The 18,147-nt window shown below is 38.5% G+C and overlaps 3 protein-coding genes and 1 long non-coding RNA gene across 5 annotated transcripts; 3 read left to right on the top strand and 1 right to left on the bottom strand.

The window, feature by feature from the left end:
• The first annotated feature begins 28 nt into the window (after positions 1-28).
• On the top strand, positions 29-3,736 carry LOC144050520 (uncharacterized). The gene is made up of 3 exons (XR_013293861.1): positions 29-159; positions 594-631; positions 3,628-3,736. It is a non-coding gene; the product is annotated as an uncharacterized LOC144050520 (long non-coding RNA).
• Positions 315-4,234, bottom strand: emc8 (ER membrane protein complex subunit 8). Its single transcript, XM_077563857.1, has 5 exons — positions 3,700-4,234; positions 3,109-3,185; positions 2,934-3,003; positions 2,086-2,180; positions 315-2,013 (listed from the first exon to the last, which is right to left on the bottom strand). Exons 1-5 carry the CDS (start codon positions 3,910-3,912, stop codon positions 1,854-1,856), a joined length of 615 nt encoding a protein of 204 aa, XP_077419983.1. The 5' UTR covers positions 3,913-4,234; the 3' UTR covers positions 315-1,853.
• A 1-nt stretch (position 4,235) lies between these two features.
• cox4i1 (cytochrome c oxidase subunit 4I1) lies at positions 4,236-7,194 on the top strand. The gene is made up of 5 exons (XM_077563859.1): positions 4,236-4,325; positions 5,022-5,098; positions 6,386-6,550; positions 6,645-6,776; positions 6,897-7,194. The coding sequence occupies exons 2-5, from the start codon at positions 5,023-5,025 to the stop codon at positions 7,031-7,033; spliced, it is 510 nt and encodes a 169-aa protein (XP_077419985.1). The 5' UTR covers positions 4,236-4,325; position 5,022; the 3' UTR covers positions 7,034-7,194.
• Positions 7,195-7,639: 445 nt separating this feature from the next.
• On the top strand, positions 7,640-17,454 carry dusp22a (dual specificity phosphatase 22a). Of its 2 annotated transcripts, none has more exons than XM_077563716.1 (8): positions 7,640-7,736; positions 7,817-7,862; positions 8,901-8,934; positions 9,495-9,577; positions 9,975-10,024; positions 14,717-14,791; positions 14,960-15,131; positions 16,648-17,454. In XM_077563716.1, exons 2-8 carry the CDS (start codon positions 7,842-7,844, stop codon positions 16,837-16,839), a joined length of 627 nt encoding a protein of 208 aa, XP_077419842.1. In that variant the 5' UTR covers positions 7,640-7,736; positions 7,817-7,841; the 3' UTR covers positions 16,840-17,454. The 2 variants fall into 2 exon arrangements, with proteins under 2 accessions (XP_077419842.1, XP_077419843.1); XM_077563717.1 differs by having other exon boundaries at positions 7,653-7,666.
• Positions 17,455-18,147: the final 693 nt, after the last annotated feature.

Below are 18,147 nucleotides of genomic sequence, written 5' to 3'. Positions count from 1 at the left end.
ACTTAACTTACAGAATATAATGAATTCAATGCCATGAATCTCTTTCAGTATGTAAACTGTATACATGCATATGGGGGGAACGAGTAGAAGACGAAACGAAGAAGCTGATGAGACACCGCCAGATGTCAGTGTTTGCAACATACGTGATGACATGGCAAGGTAAATTGTTTTTCGTACTGTACTTCAATACCATTTAACTTTTGTAATGAATTGTACCATATATTGTTTTATTCGTACAGCTTTTATTTGGGGGAAATATTAGGCATATTTCATTTATTGTGTATTTTGATCCAAAATATTGAAAATGAGATAAATACCATTTGTTTTCATTTTAATCAACACAAATCAAAGCAACACACAAAATATTAATTCATATTCCCTTGAAGCTGACATGATTTAGTCCCCCCCAAACTATAGTGCAGTGCTAGACATGTACCATAATGAGTATGACAAAGTACATTCAGTTAAAGAAGAATCTGTAATAATGTCTTGATCGCACGTGACGAAGTTACAGGCTATTGCTGACAAAGTATGAAAAAACTGTTGCGCTGTATGTTTACAATCATACAGTAACATGGTCTTCTGATTTTTAGGAGGACGAATCAAGAGGACTCAATTGGGCAAATATACAGTAAGTAATACAGAAAGCAAATAAATGAGGCAAAAATATCTTCAGAGGAGTTTAGAATAAGTTAAAAATATTAGTCATTGCTGGTGCTTATACAATAGAATACAGTACAGTCATTTTAAAACAACGCATGTTTTGGATGTGTGAAAACAATGCAACAACACTATTAATCATATCTCAGTAGTAGTACAAGAATCTCCCAAGATCAAATCATTTACAGTAGCGCCTTGAGATAAGAGAAACTACTTTTTAGATACAAGCCATCATTCGGCCTTTTTTTGTTGTTGCTACAACTCACAAGCAATATGTGGTGTAAGTTAACTCGGTTCAGTTTACTTGACACCAAGCAGCAGTTTGGCAGATAGTCGACATTTCTTCAAAAAACTTCTTTTTTTTTAAACTCAGTTGAATTTTTATATAACCAAACCACATTACTTAGCCGTACTAAAGTCTGTGAGCTTAATGCTATCACATAATGCAAAATATGTGTTATAATAAACTTTTAGGCAACAGATATTTGAATATAAATGGAGCAACAAACATAGACAAACAATATTCGCTCATATGTTCTTTATACTATGCAAAAAAAGACTAATATTACTTCAGTTTACCAAGGCAGTTGTGAAACTTGTCTTTATATTATACTGCCCCCATGTGGCCAAGACGCGCAGAAGCACGATGTCCATTGGATTGGAACCAAAAATGTGCAAAAAAAAAAACGGTTGAATTCTTTACAATTATTTAATTCTGTCATTATTAGATTGCTATTCTTGTTTTGTTTTGTTTTTAATGTCTGGAACGGATAGCAATCCCATTCATTTCAATGGGAAAAGTTGAAGTATTTTACATCATGAATGCAGCGACTCAAATTTGTATCTCAAGGCACCACTGTATTAGGGATTTTATCTCAGTATGGCTACTTCATTTACATGTAAAGAACTAAATCAATCAAATATTTTCTAAGTTTAATTTATTTATTTAGAACTAGCAATAAAGACACAGCATTCTCTTTTTTTAAAAATGCATTGAGCCACATTATGTCTGCAATGCCTGCTCAAAGTGCACATCAGGTGCTTGCCCTTGAGATCGCTTGTCGGTGTTCCACATATTCTGGACAGCACCAGAACTTCAAGTGGAACCGGGGGCCGTGTTGAGCATCGTGTGCACCTGTGCCACGGGTAGAAATGGCAGCCATCTCTTTTTAAGATTGCACGGCTGACGGGTCTTAACACAGGTCCAGGACAGACTTGTTAATCACCGGGTTGGTCCAGTCGTTCCTGAGGTCGTCCAGGTGATTGTCAAAGTCGATCAAGTTCTCGTAAGACCTTCCCTCTAGAAGAGCAGACGTGATCTTCTGCGCTTCGCTCCAGTCCTCGAAGGAGTCGCTGGAAATGTCGGCAAACGGGTCAAGCTATCCTTTGGACCAGCATTTTATTTGACGTATGAGAGATACTTACATATTGACATCCCTGCTTTTCCATTTATTTTCGTGATGATCATAAATGAGCACAATGGGCTCGCGGCAGCTCATTTTTAATCTGCTGCTGTCCACCTGAGAACAAACACAAAGCGATGCAGTGGATGGGAAAAGTCTACACACCCCTGTTCAAATGCCATCTTGATGTGATATGAAAAATACAGCTAGATTAAACCTTTTTTTTTTTTTTAAATCCATCATGAATGTGACCTCAAATGTTTAAAATATATATTTTTGAGATTTGAAACCATTTAGAATCCCAAAATCCTACTTTAGTGTGTGTTAACATTTTGTCAGACTTTTGAAACTTTTGATTTAAGACAGGACAGGGTTCTCAAACTGGAGGCCAGGTCGCCCGTTTGACATTATATTAGACAGTGTTTTGTATTTGTGTTTAATTTTTATTGCTTATGGGATACCATTGCTCAGGCTCATGATAGCTTTTGGCAAAATGTAATTCTGAAATGACACCAAGTGGAAGGAAAAGATATCCTGTTACCCAGTCCCAGTCATGTCTTTTTCAAAACCTGATGTTAAGAGAAAGTTTGGCGACGAGAACAGCCATTTTAAAATAAAAACAGGAGGCGGAATGATTTGTTGTTGTTGTTGAGCACAGGGACACCACGACATGTCTTGAATGCAAAGAAAGTTGTGGTGCTCTGGAAATCTGACATTATGATAATACTGTGGGATAAAGCAAATAATGTGTAGTTGTAACAGGAGATGCTAAGGAACAACAAATGGAGCCCAACAAGTGTCTAATATCTATATATATATACGTAAGGGGGTGGCACAGTAAGGAAAATGAAGTCAAAATGATATTTTTACCATAACAATTGCAGCTTCACTGAAGCATTCAGAAACCCTTGCAGCCACTTTTTCTGCAACTTGGTTGGGTCTGCAAAAGAGAGGATGACAAACTAGAAACGTACTTTACATGTGTTTCAACTGGTTATTGAATGAAATGGGGGAAAGAAAAAAAAATCCAGGAAGTTCTCATTACCTTGAATCCTTTGTGCGTTCATTAGCTTGATAGTATCCGGCGATGACATAATTGTTTTCTTTACACCAAGTGTCAATCTGAGAAAGAAAACAGGCATTCAGGGGTCAATTCACAAGGACAGAGTAAAACAGCTACCACTTCTGTAAAATAGCCATCCATCCATTATATAGAATTTCATTAAGGACTTGCATTCAAAGCAGTAAGACTCCAATGTTACACATTGTCACTTTCTAGCAAAGTTAACCGCAATTCTCTCCAGCAATTACATTTTAATTGTTTCCACACACAAAAAGTTTGCGTATAACTGTATATGATTTTGGAGCATCGGTGTCAAGAGTGAATAATTATGAAATGTTTACAAAAATGTATTTCAACTTTTTAAATCTAACTTTTGCATGCAATCATTCAGTCCTGTGTTTTTATGTTTTATTTTCCTATAGTTAAGTGCATTGTTAACAGAAATATTGAATGTACTTTTTAGGAATAAAACATTTTTTTCCTTTTTTTTTTTCTTTATAGTTTCTGCACTTCTGTATTAAGAGCTCAAATAGACATGTAAATGGGTGTAATAGTGACAGAAAACGAACTCACCAGTGTTAAAGCAACTTCTAGCATGGGAGCAAGAGCCAGAGTGCCGTGGAAGAGCGGCACGCAGTCCACACACAAGACGGGATCGTGGTGACTGTCTTTCTTTCTCTCCTTGGCTTTTTCTGCAACCAGCAACCCGTTGACGGCGCTCTGCGGATACTTGGCGGCGTGCAGGAGCATTTTACAGTAAGCTTGACTCGTCAGCTGAATAGGCATGATCGTGAAGGTATTGGACAGACTCTCGTGCCACACGACGTAAAAAAAATACTTCTGACAAGTTAGCTAATTGTATCGCATATCACACCAGTAGAACAGTAGCACAGCATGTGGTTAAGTTCCCAAGCGAGTGAGAGTATTATTTAAATCTCGCCACAACAAACAGATGCCGTATATCATCTGAAATTGTTGAGTCTAAAACAAGATAGTCAGATGAGCTAAGAGAAAACTTACAATCGAACTAACTCGGAGCACACTAGTGATTCAGAACCGGTGCGGCCGTACACCGGAATGTTGTACAGTAAAATGACATTAGTTGTCGTAAATGGCAGAGTATTTCATGACCAACTAAGTACTTCCGGTCCACTGCACTTCCTTTGAGAGTATCTGTGGACGACAGCAAGCAAAATACAGTAAGCGTCTTAACATCTTTCTTAATGTTCATCGTTTCCAATTCACATTTCTAGACATTTAGCGTAATCAATATTCATTTTCAGAGTCTACGCACTACGCTTACTGCTGTCGCCACTTAAGTCCGCATTCGGCAACAGCACACGGGTGACTTTGTCAAAGCCCATCGAAGCTAGCTGAAGCTGTTAGCATGTAGCAGCTAATACATTCAACGACATTACATTCGGTGTTTGTTTCCTTGTCTTTCCACTGCCTCATGGGAACATGATTTCCACGAACGAATCGGGTTTCGAATCACACATTGCGTTGTAAAACACCATCAATAGCCAGACAAATGTTATTGAATGATGCCGGGTCGCTTTGACCTTGCGTGTGCTGCTATTGCTAACGTTAAGCAGGCATCATCGCGAAATACTCAATGCTAAAAATCAACCTTTGATTATTTTAACTATAACCCAAAATTGTACGTAAATGTTGTAAAACATTTTTTTTTAATTTGTATTGTACTTACTTTTTGCAACCACATTTCGCTGCATTGAGTTGTTTTCTTGCAAGTGTAAACCAAGTTAGTGCTTTGCAATGTTGTGGCTTTTAAGTATCTGTCCTTTACACACACTTTGTCACCAACTTCCCTAGAAATGTGCATACGAACAGTGTCATTTTGTATAATAATGTACATTTTTGTTTGTATTCCACAGAATGCTGGCCACCAGAGCCCTGAATCTTATTGGCAAACGTGCCATTTCCACAGCTGTCTGCTTACGCGGCAGTCATGGTGATTATCACATTTGTTAGCCAATAACATAGATGTCAAAGTAAATTTTGAACCTTTTCGGAACACAAGAAAAATGACAAATGCAACCAGCAAGAGTCTAATTGTTTTGTTCAACCTTTGCAGATTACCATAAACTGGATGATTGAGATTATTCACAATGAAAACAACTATAATTTTAGCAAACATGTTGTTATTAATAATTGGTATTGTGACAAGAACTTTTAACGTGGTAGGCAGTTTGGTATTAGGCTAGTGATATATTTGGAGATGATCTCTGTGACCTATACGGTTTTGGATCAAATATCAATAAGCACTGTGCCGTAATCACTTTTTTATGTACACTTGGAGGAAACTATTGCAAGTCAAAATAGATGTCTACTTTGGCAAAAAGACAGTGAAAGCTTGTTAAATATTAAGTTATTAACCAAAATAAAAAAATAGTCTGTTTTTTTTTATTGAGGAAAAGTAGCAGAAGCACTGGCAAGGGGGGAACATAAGTTAGTAAAATATGGACAGGAAGTTTTTTTATGGGGTTTATTCCACAATGTTAATTGGAAATTAAGCAATGGAGAGATACTTTGGCGTGATTGGCAGCAACTGTTATATGGTATAGCAAACTGTACAGCTAAGGTCACGGGTAAAGGACTGACTACGAGTTGCCTTTTCCAAAAATAGCTCACCATTGAAATTACATTTCTCATATACGATAAGTAAAAACCATCGTATCATTGTTTAGAGTGATTGTGAGGAATCATAACATGATCAAAGTTGCCAAATAGAGGAATATGAATAGTTAATTTGAGAAAATGTATTTCAGACGTTTCCAGTAGGCCTTAGAATCAGTTCACAAGTAGCTGTGTTTTAAAATGGTTGGTGAGCCCTGCTGTATAGTAAAAACAGCAACACCCTGTTTCTTAATTTTACTGTTGCTTTCCAATGAAATGTGTTTGGCTCCAAATTAAGTTTGGTTGCTTTTATTCTGAAAATAATGATCAAAAAATGATTTTCCATTATGTTTCAGTTTTGTTTGTTTAAAAAAAAAAAAAAAAAGACAAATGAGATGCAAGCTTTTTGTTACAATATTTGTCATAAAAAAAAGAAGATGAATTAATACATTCACGAATCCCTTTTGGACACTTGGTACTCACACCTTGAGGATCTTATCATGATCAGATGGAAATGAATATGTCAGGCATGAACCAACATTAAGGGTTTTTTTTTGGTTTTTTTTAACAGTACATTTATGAAAACGCCATCATCTTAATGAGTCTGTGTTGCTCCTGGCAGGTGTCGCGAAAGTGGAGAGCTACACTCTCCCTTCCTACTACGACAGTCGGGAGACCCCTCTTCCCGATGTCGGCTTTGTGCAGAATCTCAGTACAGAGCAGCAGTCGCTGAAAGAGAAGGAGAAAGGCTCATGGGCTGCACTCTCTAATGAGGAGAAGTTAGCATGTAAGGTTTTGCTTTACTATTTCTTGACCTGACAGACATGAAGGCAAATAAATAATGTGTTATATTAACTTTTCATTCAATCCTTCGCCTTCAGTATATCGCATCAGCTTCGAGCAGAGCTTTGCTGAGATGAATAAGGGATCATCTGAGTGGAAGACTGTGATTGGTGGGGTGTTAATCTTTGTGGGCTTCACTGGTTTTGTTGTGGCCTGGCAGAGGAAGTTTGGTAAGTTTGGTAAACTTGCTCACTAGAAATTAAATATTTTCTTTTTCAGATTACATGACAAAAACAAAAGCCACATTAAATTACACTGTTATTTAGAAGTTGCTTCTTGGGTCTTTCCAGTGTATGGACCAGTTCCTCGCACATTTGAGCGTGAGTACAAGGAGAAAGAGTTGCAGAGGCTGCTGGACATGAGATCAAACCCTGTGCAAGGCTTGGCGTCAATGTGGGACTACGAAAAAAAGGAGTGGAAGAAGTAAACAAGCGGACCATGTCACACGTTTCAAAATAAAAGCAGACCATTGGAAATATTCAATAATGCCTGCATTACTGTATTGATCAGCCCTCCACTTTACGTCAGTGTGATCGTTGTGGAACGTTCATTGTGTAGTACAGAAATAAAATAAATATAAAAATGTCACTCCATGTTGTCTGAAAATGTCTGAGAATAAATAGAGAACTGATTTTGAATACATTGAATCTTAAAAAGCTCTCATTACACATTTGGCTGTGGTGTGTGCCACGTGCTATATGCTGCCCCAAAAAAAATGCATTCACGAAAACTGGACTCTTACCATGGTCCACAAAATGTTCCAAATGCCTCGCTGATAGTGATACGTTCATGACCACTTGGAATTAAGAGTACAGTCGAGCATGTAACGCTATATTATGCTTAATCCACGCGTTGACAACCAGTCAGTAGTGATTAAACGTGGAAAGCGTAACCCATAAAAATAATACATACAAAACGGTTTTAATGCAGCGATGAACTCAATAAACGCGCTATTTTTTTAAGCTTGTACAGCTGTCGCAGTGTCGTTAGCTATGACGTCACTTACCGGATGGGCTAGTTGGTTCACGTCAAAACAATCCGGAAGACGGCAATTCATGTTGTAAGTGAGAGACTGCAAGCCTACATTTCTTTTTGTTAGATTCTTTAACGTACTTCGTTTACACCTAAATGTATGTAATTTAAGAATCCATAGTTTCGCCCAGCCTTGTTTTTGCAGACAGTACGTGTTAATAAACCGTGCCACTTTCAGATAAACATAGAACGACTAAACCACCATGGGCAATGGAATGAATAAGGTAGGTTAAATACGTGTTCTATGTTGAGGTGTTGTGGGCGTAGTGTTAAAATTGTCTTCAATTCCATGCGGATATCGTGGCAGTCTACGTTTGAGCTGGATATTGACTTGCAGGAGCACATGCTATTGTACTGGAATGTGATTAATCTTCGCGTTTACGTATAACATTAACACAATAGAAAATACGCGTGCTTACCTTTTCATTCAACATTTAATTGTAGGGAAAAAGAAATGCTATTAGTCTCATAGTTAAACTCATCGATACAGGAAATTCAGCAAAATCACAGTGTACGGTAATCAGATTTTCCCTTTTTAATTGATATAATAGCAATTTCATACAAGAAACCATTCCAATATATTAGGTATTTTTAAGCAACTGAAATGAATTTCGTTTTCACTCAATTCTGGCCTGATTCAGCAAGACATGGAGGCCACATGCGTTGGTCTTCATCTGACCTATGACCCTTGAATGATGACTCAAATGGGGATCAAATCAGTGTAACATTTATTTACTTTGGCTTAGCATGTGAACCTGCTGACATAGTTTGTGTTAACATTTAGTTTGATACAGTACTGTTATATACATTTATTAAATACGGTTCAATTCTATTAATTTGTGTTTTCCCCCAAAAATATTTGGTCATTTTTAATGTAGTCATTTTTTTAAATAGTCTTTTATGTTGCTGTGTTTAAGGGTAGTGTTAATGTACTGTAGTTTAATGTTGGCATTTTTGAATGTGGTATAGTACTTGGTGTAAAAAGATCAAGAACTACTGTTTTACAGTCAAAGTTTGGGCACTGTCCACTCTTTGCCTCTCATCACTTCTTTGGAATGATGCTCGTCGCTCCAGTGCTTCAGGCCTTGTATGTCCCTGCGGGGGAACGTTGCATTTCCCGTGCTCAGTTCTTAAGCTTTAAGCCTCAAATCCAATCAGCCTCAGCTCGGGACATTTGTTCCTTTTTCGGAGAACCTTTTAAAGCCTGTCTGTCATGTTGCAACTAAGAAGAATATGACATGTCTTTGACTTGTGCTTCACAGGTTGTTGACGGTCTTTACCTTGGGAATATAAGAGGTAAGGAAGACATGCTTGTCACTTCATTTCTTTGTCCTTTTACTGGACTCCACTTTTATTTATCTTAAGTAAGATACATGCAAAGAATAGTATTAACTTTTTGCATTATAGTGAACATACTAAGATTTGTTCTTTTGTCATTGCACAAGTTATTCAGAAATTTTAGATAAAATGTTATGTAAAGTAGAATGTTTTGACGGTGCTGTCCATTAAAGCTAATCTCTGCTCAAAACAAAAGAACCAGCAAGATGAAGCAGAGCCATATAGTGGCTTTCATTTGTTCCTTATGAGGAATTTTATATTTACTTCTTTGCCTGAGAGGGGAAAACATTATCTAGTTATTCCTTATGTACAATATGAATAGTTTTCATTGAATGTAGGTCTTGTTACTTAATAAGCATGATCTGCTTTAAACATGTCATTACGGTATGTGCCCGACTTTAGCCACAGTGCATATGATGTGAGCACAAGCAAGTGACTTAAAATGCATCTCACATTTGGCCACTCGCAGCTTTCAAATTCATTTACAGTAACTGAGCTCTTCTCTGTCCATTACCCAGATGCCGAAAACCGACAAAGCCTGTCGCAGAATGGCATCACCCACATCCTCTCTGTGTACAACAATGCCAGACCCGTATTTGAGGTTTGTGCAATGGGAATGGTGCCAACTTCCAAATACCTGTACATCCATGTCCTGTCTTCCAATGTGATGACAATTTGATGTGCCTTATTAGCCAGCAGAGGGAAGTGATGAGCTGTAGTTGATGCAAGTGTGTCCCGATAGTAATTAGTTGTGTATTTGCACAGCAAATACATTTTTGTATGAGGATTTTTTATTTATTTTTTGAGTCAGACCCTTTTTTAGATGCATTGCACTGTTATTGTTATGTTGGACCCTGACAAGAACTGATGTCACATTATTAGGAACACACATTCAAAACAACAACACGCTGTACAGTACTTGTTTTACAAGAATTAGGTCCGGGTGTCACATTAATTGCTCGAACTAATTGTTAGTTTTTCATGATTATGATTTGCAGGACAAGACCTACCTTTGTATTCACGCAGCCGATGCCTCCAGCCAGAATCTGTGAGTATGAAACACACACACAACCCTGTACCTTCTCACATCTTCCTCACTTTTAAAGTTACCCTTAGATTAGAAATCTGGATTAATCAGGCAAAGAGGGTTATTTGTTTATTTTTTATTATTTATTAAATTTTTTATCAACAAATTGTTCTATTAGTTCGCCAAATCCGATAAGCTGTGTGAGGGTGGGCGGGAAAAAATTACGAATGTAATTCACTACATTACATTTTTTTTCTATTTCTATATGAATGTTGCAGAAAGCGCTGGATGGGGTAATTCCATTTGTCATCTAGTTTTGTGTTGAAAGCATTATGAGCTGGCCCCTCCGCCCCTTGCAGTAGTCCCATGAGTCACAGTGTTTATATTCATCTCCTCATAGCTTCTGTTCATCCAACTCTAGCTTGACCCACGTTGGCCCGATCACACGGCACTGGTCCTGAACACCTTCCGAAAGGGATGATCACATGTTTGATGGCAGTAGACTGTACAGAAAAAGCTGCCTCATGTTTTATGACCCCGGGGGGGACACCTACTTGCCAGCTTGTGAGGCAGGGTTTCATTGTACCTGCACTGTGTTCGGCGGTGGGCTCATGAAAAAGACACTTTTATTTAAAATGTATAGAATGATCACCAAGAATGCAGCAAAGATTAATTGTAGGAGCAAATACTAAAAAAAAACTCAACAAATTTTAAATAAAGTGACAACAAAAAAAACTCAACCAAACCTTTATGCGATAATTCTAGCTTTGTTTCCCAGCGTGCTTGCATTTATATTCAAGTAATCTAATGTAAAATGAAAATGTCTTCTGAATTTGACATACCAGGGAGAAGAGTTTTAATGCCTCATTTAATTGATTAAAAAAATGTTTATAAAATGAGCTTCCAAATCCCACCAAGTAGATATATTGTTTTATTTTTTTAATGTTTTTAATTAATGTAATTCATGTTTTTAATTAGTTTTAATTATTTTTTTTAATTGTGTTTTGTAATTTATTTAATTTATTGTAATTTAGTGTGACAGATATAATATACATGTATAATGTTCTTGACTAAAGGTTCTAAAAAATGGAAATTCAGACAAATTGTTCTGGAAGTGAATTTCGATAGTTGTGCAGCTCTGTTAAAAGTACATTTAAAAGCATTTACAAACAAGAGATAGACATTTAAAAACAAAGTAACAAAATCAAAAGTAGCTTACTAAAAGACCCTTTGGCAGGGGTGCTCCAAGTTGGGTCCTCGAGAGCCCCTATCCAGCCTGTTTTCCATGTTTCCCTCCTGCAGCACAGCTGAATCTAATGATCAGCTAATCAACAAGCTTTGCAGAAGCCTGATAACGATCCTGATCATGAATCAGGTGTGTTAGTGGAGAGAAACATGGAAAACAGACTGGATAGGGGCTCTTGAGGACCGGACTTGAGCACCCCTGCCCTATGGCATAACAACAACATTTTAGAAGACCTGATTTTAAAAATGTTTCAAAAAGTCTTTATCATAGGCATTAGGGAAACACTTGGGGCAGACTTGAACTTTTTTTGGCAGCTTATTCAATTTGCATGCAGCATAACTGCTAAATGCTGCTTCACCATGTTTGCTTTGAACTCTGGGCTCCACTGATTGATCCGAGTCTGGCGACCTCAGGGCCCGTTCGAGTTTGTAATCCATTATCATTTCTAAAGCAGCCACACCAGTGCAGAAGCCCTACCATAATGTGCCATCGTGCGTGCACTCACAGCCTACAATGAGGCGTTCTAAAACATCCACATCCGCCCAAAGCCCTATAGAAATATGTTGGTGTTAGTTTTAATGTGATCTCTGCAGCTATTTACATTTCGGGAAAGGTAATGAAACTTCTACTTTCGAGAGTGACTGTAAGTAGATAAGAAAGCAAGATTTTGTGGCTTGGCTGGATGTTGCCAAAAGGCCCGGAGAGGTTTGACCTCCAATGTTGCAATCAAGGCGCCTTCCCTCAGGCAGCAGAGGAAGGAAACCTCTGTGACATCTGGCTGTTGCCTCTGACCACCCAGCGCTTTAATGATCTGTCACAATCTCCATTCCGACTGATGCGAGTAGCCAGGCCAACTGCCGCCCCACCGCGCTCGCCACCCGAAACGGGGCCCCTCCCATTGCATCAGGTCTTAGCTGTCGTCCGGATAGTTGAGGTGGCACATGGAGCTGTTTGGGGCTGAGTCCAGCTCTTACCTCCTGTAAATGTCATTTCAGTTCCTTTTTTCGCTCCATATTTGATTTATATTGACACCAATGTGATTATGTGTCGCCCTTTATATGGAATGGAGCCATATTTGGTTACCGGTAAATCAAAATGGACGCAACAGGCTGACTCAAGGGCAACAGTAGAATGAAACATAAGACGATTTGTTTTAGTTTGTTGTTTTCTTTTTAATGAAATGTGATAATCACAAGTAACCTCACTTTCGCTATCAGTCACTTCCACTTCTCTTCATTTTGACTGATCTAATGTTGTCTTTTCTGGGAATTATTTTCTTCAGACTGTTGTTAACACATTGTGTTGGCCGCATGGGGGAAAAAAAATCGTGTATGTCCAATGTTTTGTTCCATTAATAATGTAAGGCCATAATTTTCAGTCATGCAAATACAAATGTTGATTTTCAAAAAGAGCTTTGGAAGTCTGAAAATGTACTAATAAAGTTTTCTCAAACAACCCCCCCCCAAAAAAGGGCACTGACGCTTGTTTGAGGCTTGTTCTAGGAATCCGCGTTTGAATCAGACGGAAAATTGTTACATTTTACCATTCGTGTTTTCAAATGGAATTTAAATGTAACAATTCATTGTACAGTACAAAAAATAATACAGAATATGACATGACTGCAGTATCGTGAGAGCAAAAGCCTTGTGGTGCTTTTTTACCAGATTCAGCTATTCTAAACCTAAATACTCTTTCACAAGGTGAATTTCTGCATATTGAACAAGATGAGCGGAAACCCTCAGTGCTGGGAAGACAGAACAAAGTGCTGAGGGGACAAATTGTCAAGTGGACTTTGGGTCTGAGGAAGAAGTGTTGCTGGAGTGAGTCTATTTTAGCCGGCGACTGTTACTTTGCGTCTGCTGTTGAGTAACCAGCAGCTGGTCCCGGGAGTCTGCTATATCAGCCTTCTGCTTCTTGATTATGTGAAACGCTATCAGTGTTTCCCAACTGTCTGCAAGGTGGATTGTCATGCATGACATGTGTCTGTGTGTCATTTGTTACCTTGACTACTTTCCCGTATTGCTGGAGACTTTGCTTCATTCTTGTTCACACAGTCAAAATTCTTTCTTATGCCAAAGACCTGGTGTTGTTGTTTTTTTTCTTCACACATAGAACAGGACAAAGGACACTTTCTTTCCTTGTCTGTTGTCCGCGCTCCGGTTTACCATGCGGTCTCTGTTGGAGCCGCATTTCTGGACCCAGCCATTTATGATGACGAACATCTCCATTATTAGGAATTGGATTTTGCATAAGTCGTCTGTGTATTTGTCCAGTATTGTAGCAAACCTCTGCAACCCACAGACAGAAAGTCAGGTCCTCATCCATGTAGTTTCAATTCAAGATGCCATTTCTCAATTCCTTTAATATGGCATCTATTTTTAGCTATACAATCTTTTTTTTTTTTTTGGTGGAGAAAAAAGAAAGCTATACAATATTTTAAATGGTAAATGGAATGAGCTTATGTCACACTTTCTACACCAAATGTAGTCAGATTTGCACTTAGCTCGATCAAAAATGTAATAAAGGCCAATAATGTTAAAAAAAACAATCCTGACTGTTATTATATTGACATTTTATTAAATTTTCAGGTGGGTCGTTTTTTCCCCTCAAAGTTGATCATTTGGCAGATAATGTTATACATATGCTAATTTCAGTGCAGAGTATTTTGTGTTTTGAGAATCCAAGTCTGTTATTGACATTTTGCACAGCCTTCATGGGAACGCCCCCTCCGGGACCAAGAGCCACTTGCTTGTATTGTAACCATTGAATCCCGTACAGCGTAAAGTCCTTTATCTAATCGATTATCTTGAAATCTTAAAATGTTGCTTTTTATCGCGTACCTACTAACTAAAACAAAATATTTCAATTGATAGCAGCAATCAACAGAAAGAACTGGCAGCCCACAAAGTATTCACGGATTTGCAGCAATCATTTTTTTGCGAAATAGATACATGTTCATGCATTTTACTTTTTCCGGCAAAGTTGGCGATTTGATTAACTTGGTCAAAACAGAAGGTAATGTGCTGTTTTCAAACTAGCAATCTCCAACTTAAGTAAATATCGCGCTCTGTGAGTCCCGACTAAATGTCCGGGTCACGTCCACTTCCATTCAACAGTCATTTCCTTCCGCCATCCGTCATAGGGCAGTCACGTGATCACGTGACGTCGCTGTAAATGGTCAATGCATTTTATTTAAATGAAGGTCAGTGTTTTGAGTTATTTAACAGAGAAGCTCCGCCCACCTGATTAGTATGATATAATAATGCAATATTGCATTATCAGTCAAGATTATTTTTAATTACATTCTTGGGTTTTATTACATTTTTGATCGAGTTAAGTGCAAATTTGATCACATTTTCAGGGATTTCGTGTGCTACAATGTAGCCTGTAAAAGTTGAAGTTTGCAACTTGATTTCTTGTTGTGATTGCCATTGTATACATTTCAAGTGTTTTCATTCATTTCATAGGTCGCAACATTTTAAAGAATGCATCCGCTTCATCCACGAATGCCGCCTGAGCGGTGGATCGTGTCTCGTTCACTGGTAGGTGATCAGTCACATGATGTTCACTTTTGAATGAGTCAGTATGACACTTTGTAGTTCTTCAGCCACAGTAACAAACATTGTTTAAATCCGTCAAAACGGACACAATTATGATTTCGCTCTCGCAAGATGACCTTGCAAGTGTATGTAATATTGTTTATTGCGCAGCCTGGCAGGTGTGTCACGCAGCACCACCATGGTGGTGGCCTACCTGATGACCGTCACCCACTACAGCTGGGAGGAGTGTCTCACCGCAGTCAAGGCCGTACGCTCTTTTGTTGGCCCAAATTGCGGCTTCCAGGAGCAGCTACAGGAGTACCAGACAACGCAAGTCTCAGAGGTATAAACAAGAAGGCCGGCAGAGTGACCGCTTCTTTAGGTACAGCTGTACTATTTATGACATCCAAATAATTATGCTGTTATAAAGATGACAAAATCAGTACAGGGTTTCTGCAGGTGCGCGAAGATAATTCTAGATAGAAAGCTGCCCGTTACATTTGCAATTTGTGGAGAACAGGAACCATAGAGGGTGGGCGGGGGCGGATGGGGTTGCTGGTATTGCATTAGCTCGGCACTGCTCATCACGTGCTTTGAATCACTGTCAGCGTCTTGCATGCATTGATTTTGAGGATTGGAAGGGAAACGGCCTCACTGTGTGCGACGATCCGCATTTAAAGTCAAACAAACTCTTTTGACTCCATATTGTCAAAGTGTGCTGGTATCCAGGCGCCCTCTAGCGGTAGTGAAAAGAATGAGTTCCCAAGTACGTTTCAGTTCAGTTATATTTAACTTTTAAGTTCAATGTATTTGCATTCAAATATTTTAAGAACTGTTTATTTTTAAATGTTTATTTATGTAATATTTTTCTAAATATTTGATGTGCAATCGAAGAGCAGTGTTAATGCTCAGGCTGTGCACGATGTTACAGTGGCTTGCAATACATCAGTTATACACCACAAGTCCACAACAATAACAAAGACAAGTGAAATATTAATTACCCCACTGTTAGATTTTTTTATATCGTCACCTTTGTCATTTATTATCTCATTTTGTGATACTAAAGGAAAGTTCAAATGCAGTTACCTACATTGAAAATAAACTCCACTGGATTTTAGCATATCCATTAGATAAAATGGGTCTTACTTTTATCAGGATAAATGACGTTGACCGCTACTCGTATAATCAAATTTTATGTTGCTTAGGCTGTAATCACGAAGGTTCATGATAGGGAAGCCTAAAATGAAGGCTCTGTAATCACTTTGGGCAATATAATATACTGTAGATTGTCTGATCCAAACCTTTGTCCCTAGTTTAATTCATATCAAGAACTAGACACATTTTTACTTTCGGTACACTGGAATGGAGTCGGAACGGTTGAACACAAAAGTACAAACTACAATTTGGAAACTATCAAACCACAGAAAACAATGGAAATTGCAATAATCAGTCAAACCATCACTATCGTAAAACCTTCATGCACTCTACAGCCAGCGTTTTAATTAAAAGTGTTAACAATGTTAATTGTCATACAAGTGGAAGAAGTTAATTGCTGTAAACTCAATTCCAATAAAGGCAATCACCCTGTGATGATTTGTAATGGAGATTTATTTTTTTAGGAAGTGAAATTCTGAACTGTCATACAAGGTTAACACGTCAACCACTAAATGACAGATCTTGAAAACAATTTGTGTACTCCAGCATTACTTTTATTATTGACATTGACCTTGTTGCGATTTTGTGTGTTTTTTCTTGTTACCCAAAAACGGTTAAAAAAAAAAAAATGACTTAAGCAAATGAAATTTACTATTAGGCTAATGAACTACACAGGACATGACTGTATTTATATCTACCCACAGTACCGAGCGTGGCTGAAGTCCAGTTTCCAAGCCAGTCCGTTCAAGGACCAGGAGCAGGTGGGCGCCCTGCTGATCCAGTACACGGAGCAACAGGAGAACCAGAGACAAGCTGGAGATCAGCGCTGGATAAAACAGGACGTGGACGTGTGCTCCCTTCCGCCCACCTCGGCCCATCCTGAAGGCAGCAGCTGAAACGTCAAGCCCCGGCACCAAATCACCCCACAAAATACTTAATTTATACTTCACGCTAACCTCTCTAGTAATTGGGTTGATTTTGATGCGGGCTCTGCGTACCTCACTTCTAGTACCTCCTCGGTTCCTTCACTGAGCCCATCAGGGCTCAGACGCCTTATTCTAAAAGCCTCAGCACCTTAGCCATGATGACATCACTTGTGCTTCCATGTGATCCGCTCAACTTGTTGCAATATGCTCAGCAGCCTTCGAGATTTGTCATTTGCCTCCAATTACATGGACCTGTTTTGGTGGAGTGCTGCTTTACTGGTTTTGTGTAAATGAGTCTATCCACACACACACACACAAAGTGGAGGTAATACAAAAGTCGGAAAGTGAACACGTTCATTTGTGCATTTCATGCAAGGCTTTGTCGATTGTACAATGTTCAGTTTTAATGAAGGATCATGGAAGTCCAAACATTGCAATCTTCCAGACTTTTAATGAAGCTCTGATTTATCATTTTAGTGTTTATAGATTATCTCGTGCTTTTTATTGGTACAGTGTACAAGTGTTTTAATTGCACAGTTCTTTTTTGTGTGTGTTGTTTGTAATAAACCACCATCACTGATAGCACTTTGAGATTTCTCGTGAAATTTAAAGTGCATTACAAATACTTTTTTTTTTTTAATGAAATAATTTGTATAATGACACAAGAAGTACTAGTGTCAATACTACTCTTAATATTGTCTGTCAGAGAAGTTACACGACTGTAACAAACAATATTCAACCCTCAGTCTATAAATTTTCCTCTCTTATATGAGTTACTAGAAAATCAACTAGCATGTCCAGAGAGATCCTGTAGCAGAACAACATGGCTGCAGGAGCAACCTAACTTCTAACCCAATTTGGCTCTATGTGAATACCCCCCGACCCCCGCATATTCTATTCCTAGGGAACTTTGACCTTTATATAAATAAATGAATGAATGGCTTTATTACATCGCTATTGCAACTTGGCTAAATGGAAAATTACCAACATCCCAGTTCAACAACGCACAATGAAAAAGGTTGTGTGTGGGCAGAGTGGGTAAAGGAGAGGTCCACCCACCCCCCACCCGCCAAAAAAAAACCCCACGACAAAATGTTACTTGTGACTGATAACTTTTGACGTGGGCAGCATCTTGTGTCAGGCCGTTTCTTGTAAATGCCCACACTTAAGAGAATTACACTGGCGTAGTAGGCGGGGCCTGTTGTGACTTCGGCCGCGGCGATTGGTCAGAGTTCACGAACGTCAACGTACAGTCACTACCATTCACAACAATAAACC

The sequence above is a fragment of the Vanacampus margaritifer genome, chromosome 4, assembly GCF_051991255.1.
Source record: "Vanacampus margaritifer isolate UIUO_Vmar chromosome 4, RoL_Vmar_1.0, whole genome shotgun sequence".
Classification (NCBI taxonomy): Eukaryota; Metazoa; Chordata; class Actinopteri; order Syngnathiformes; family Syngnathidae; genus Vanacampus; species Vanacampus margaritifer.
This window is presented reverse-complemented; position numbering and strand designations above follow the sequence as displayed.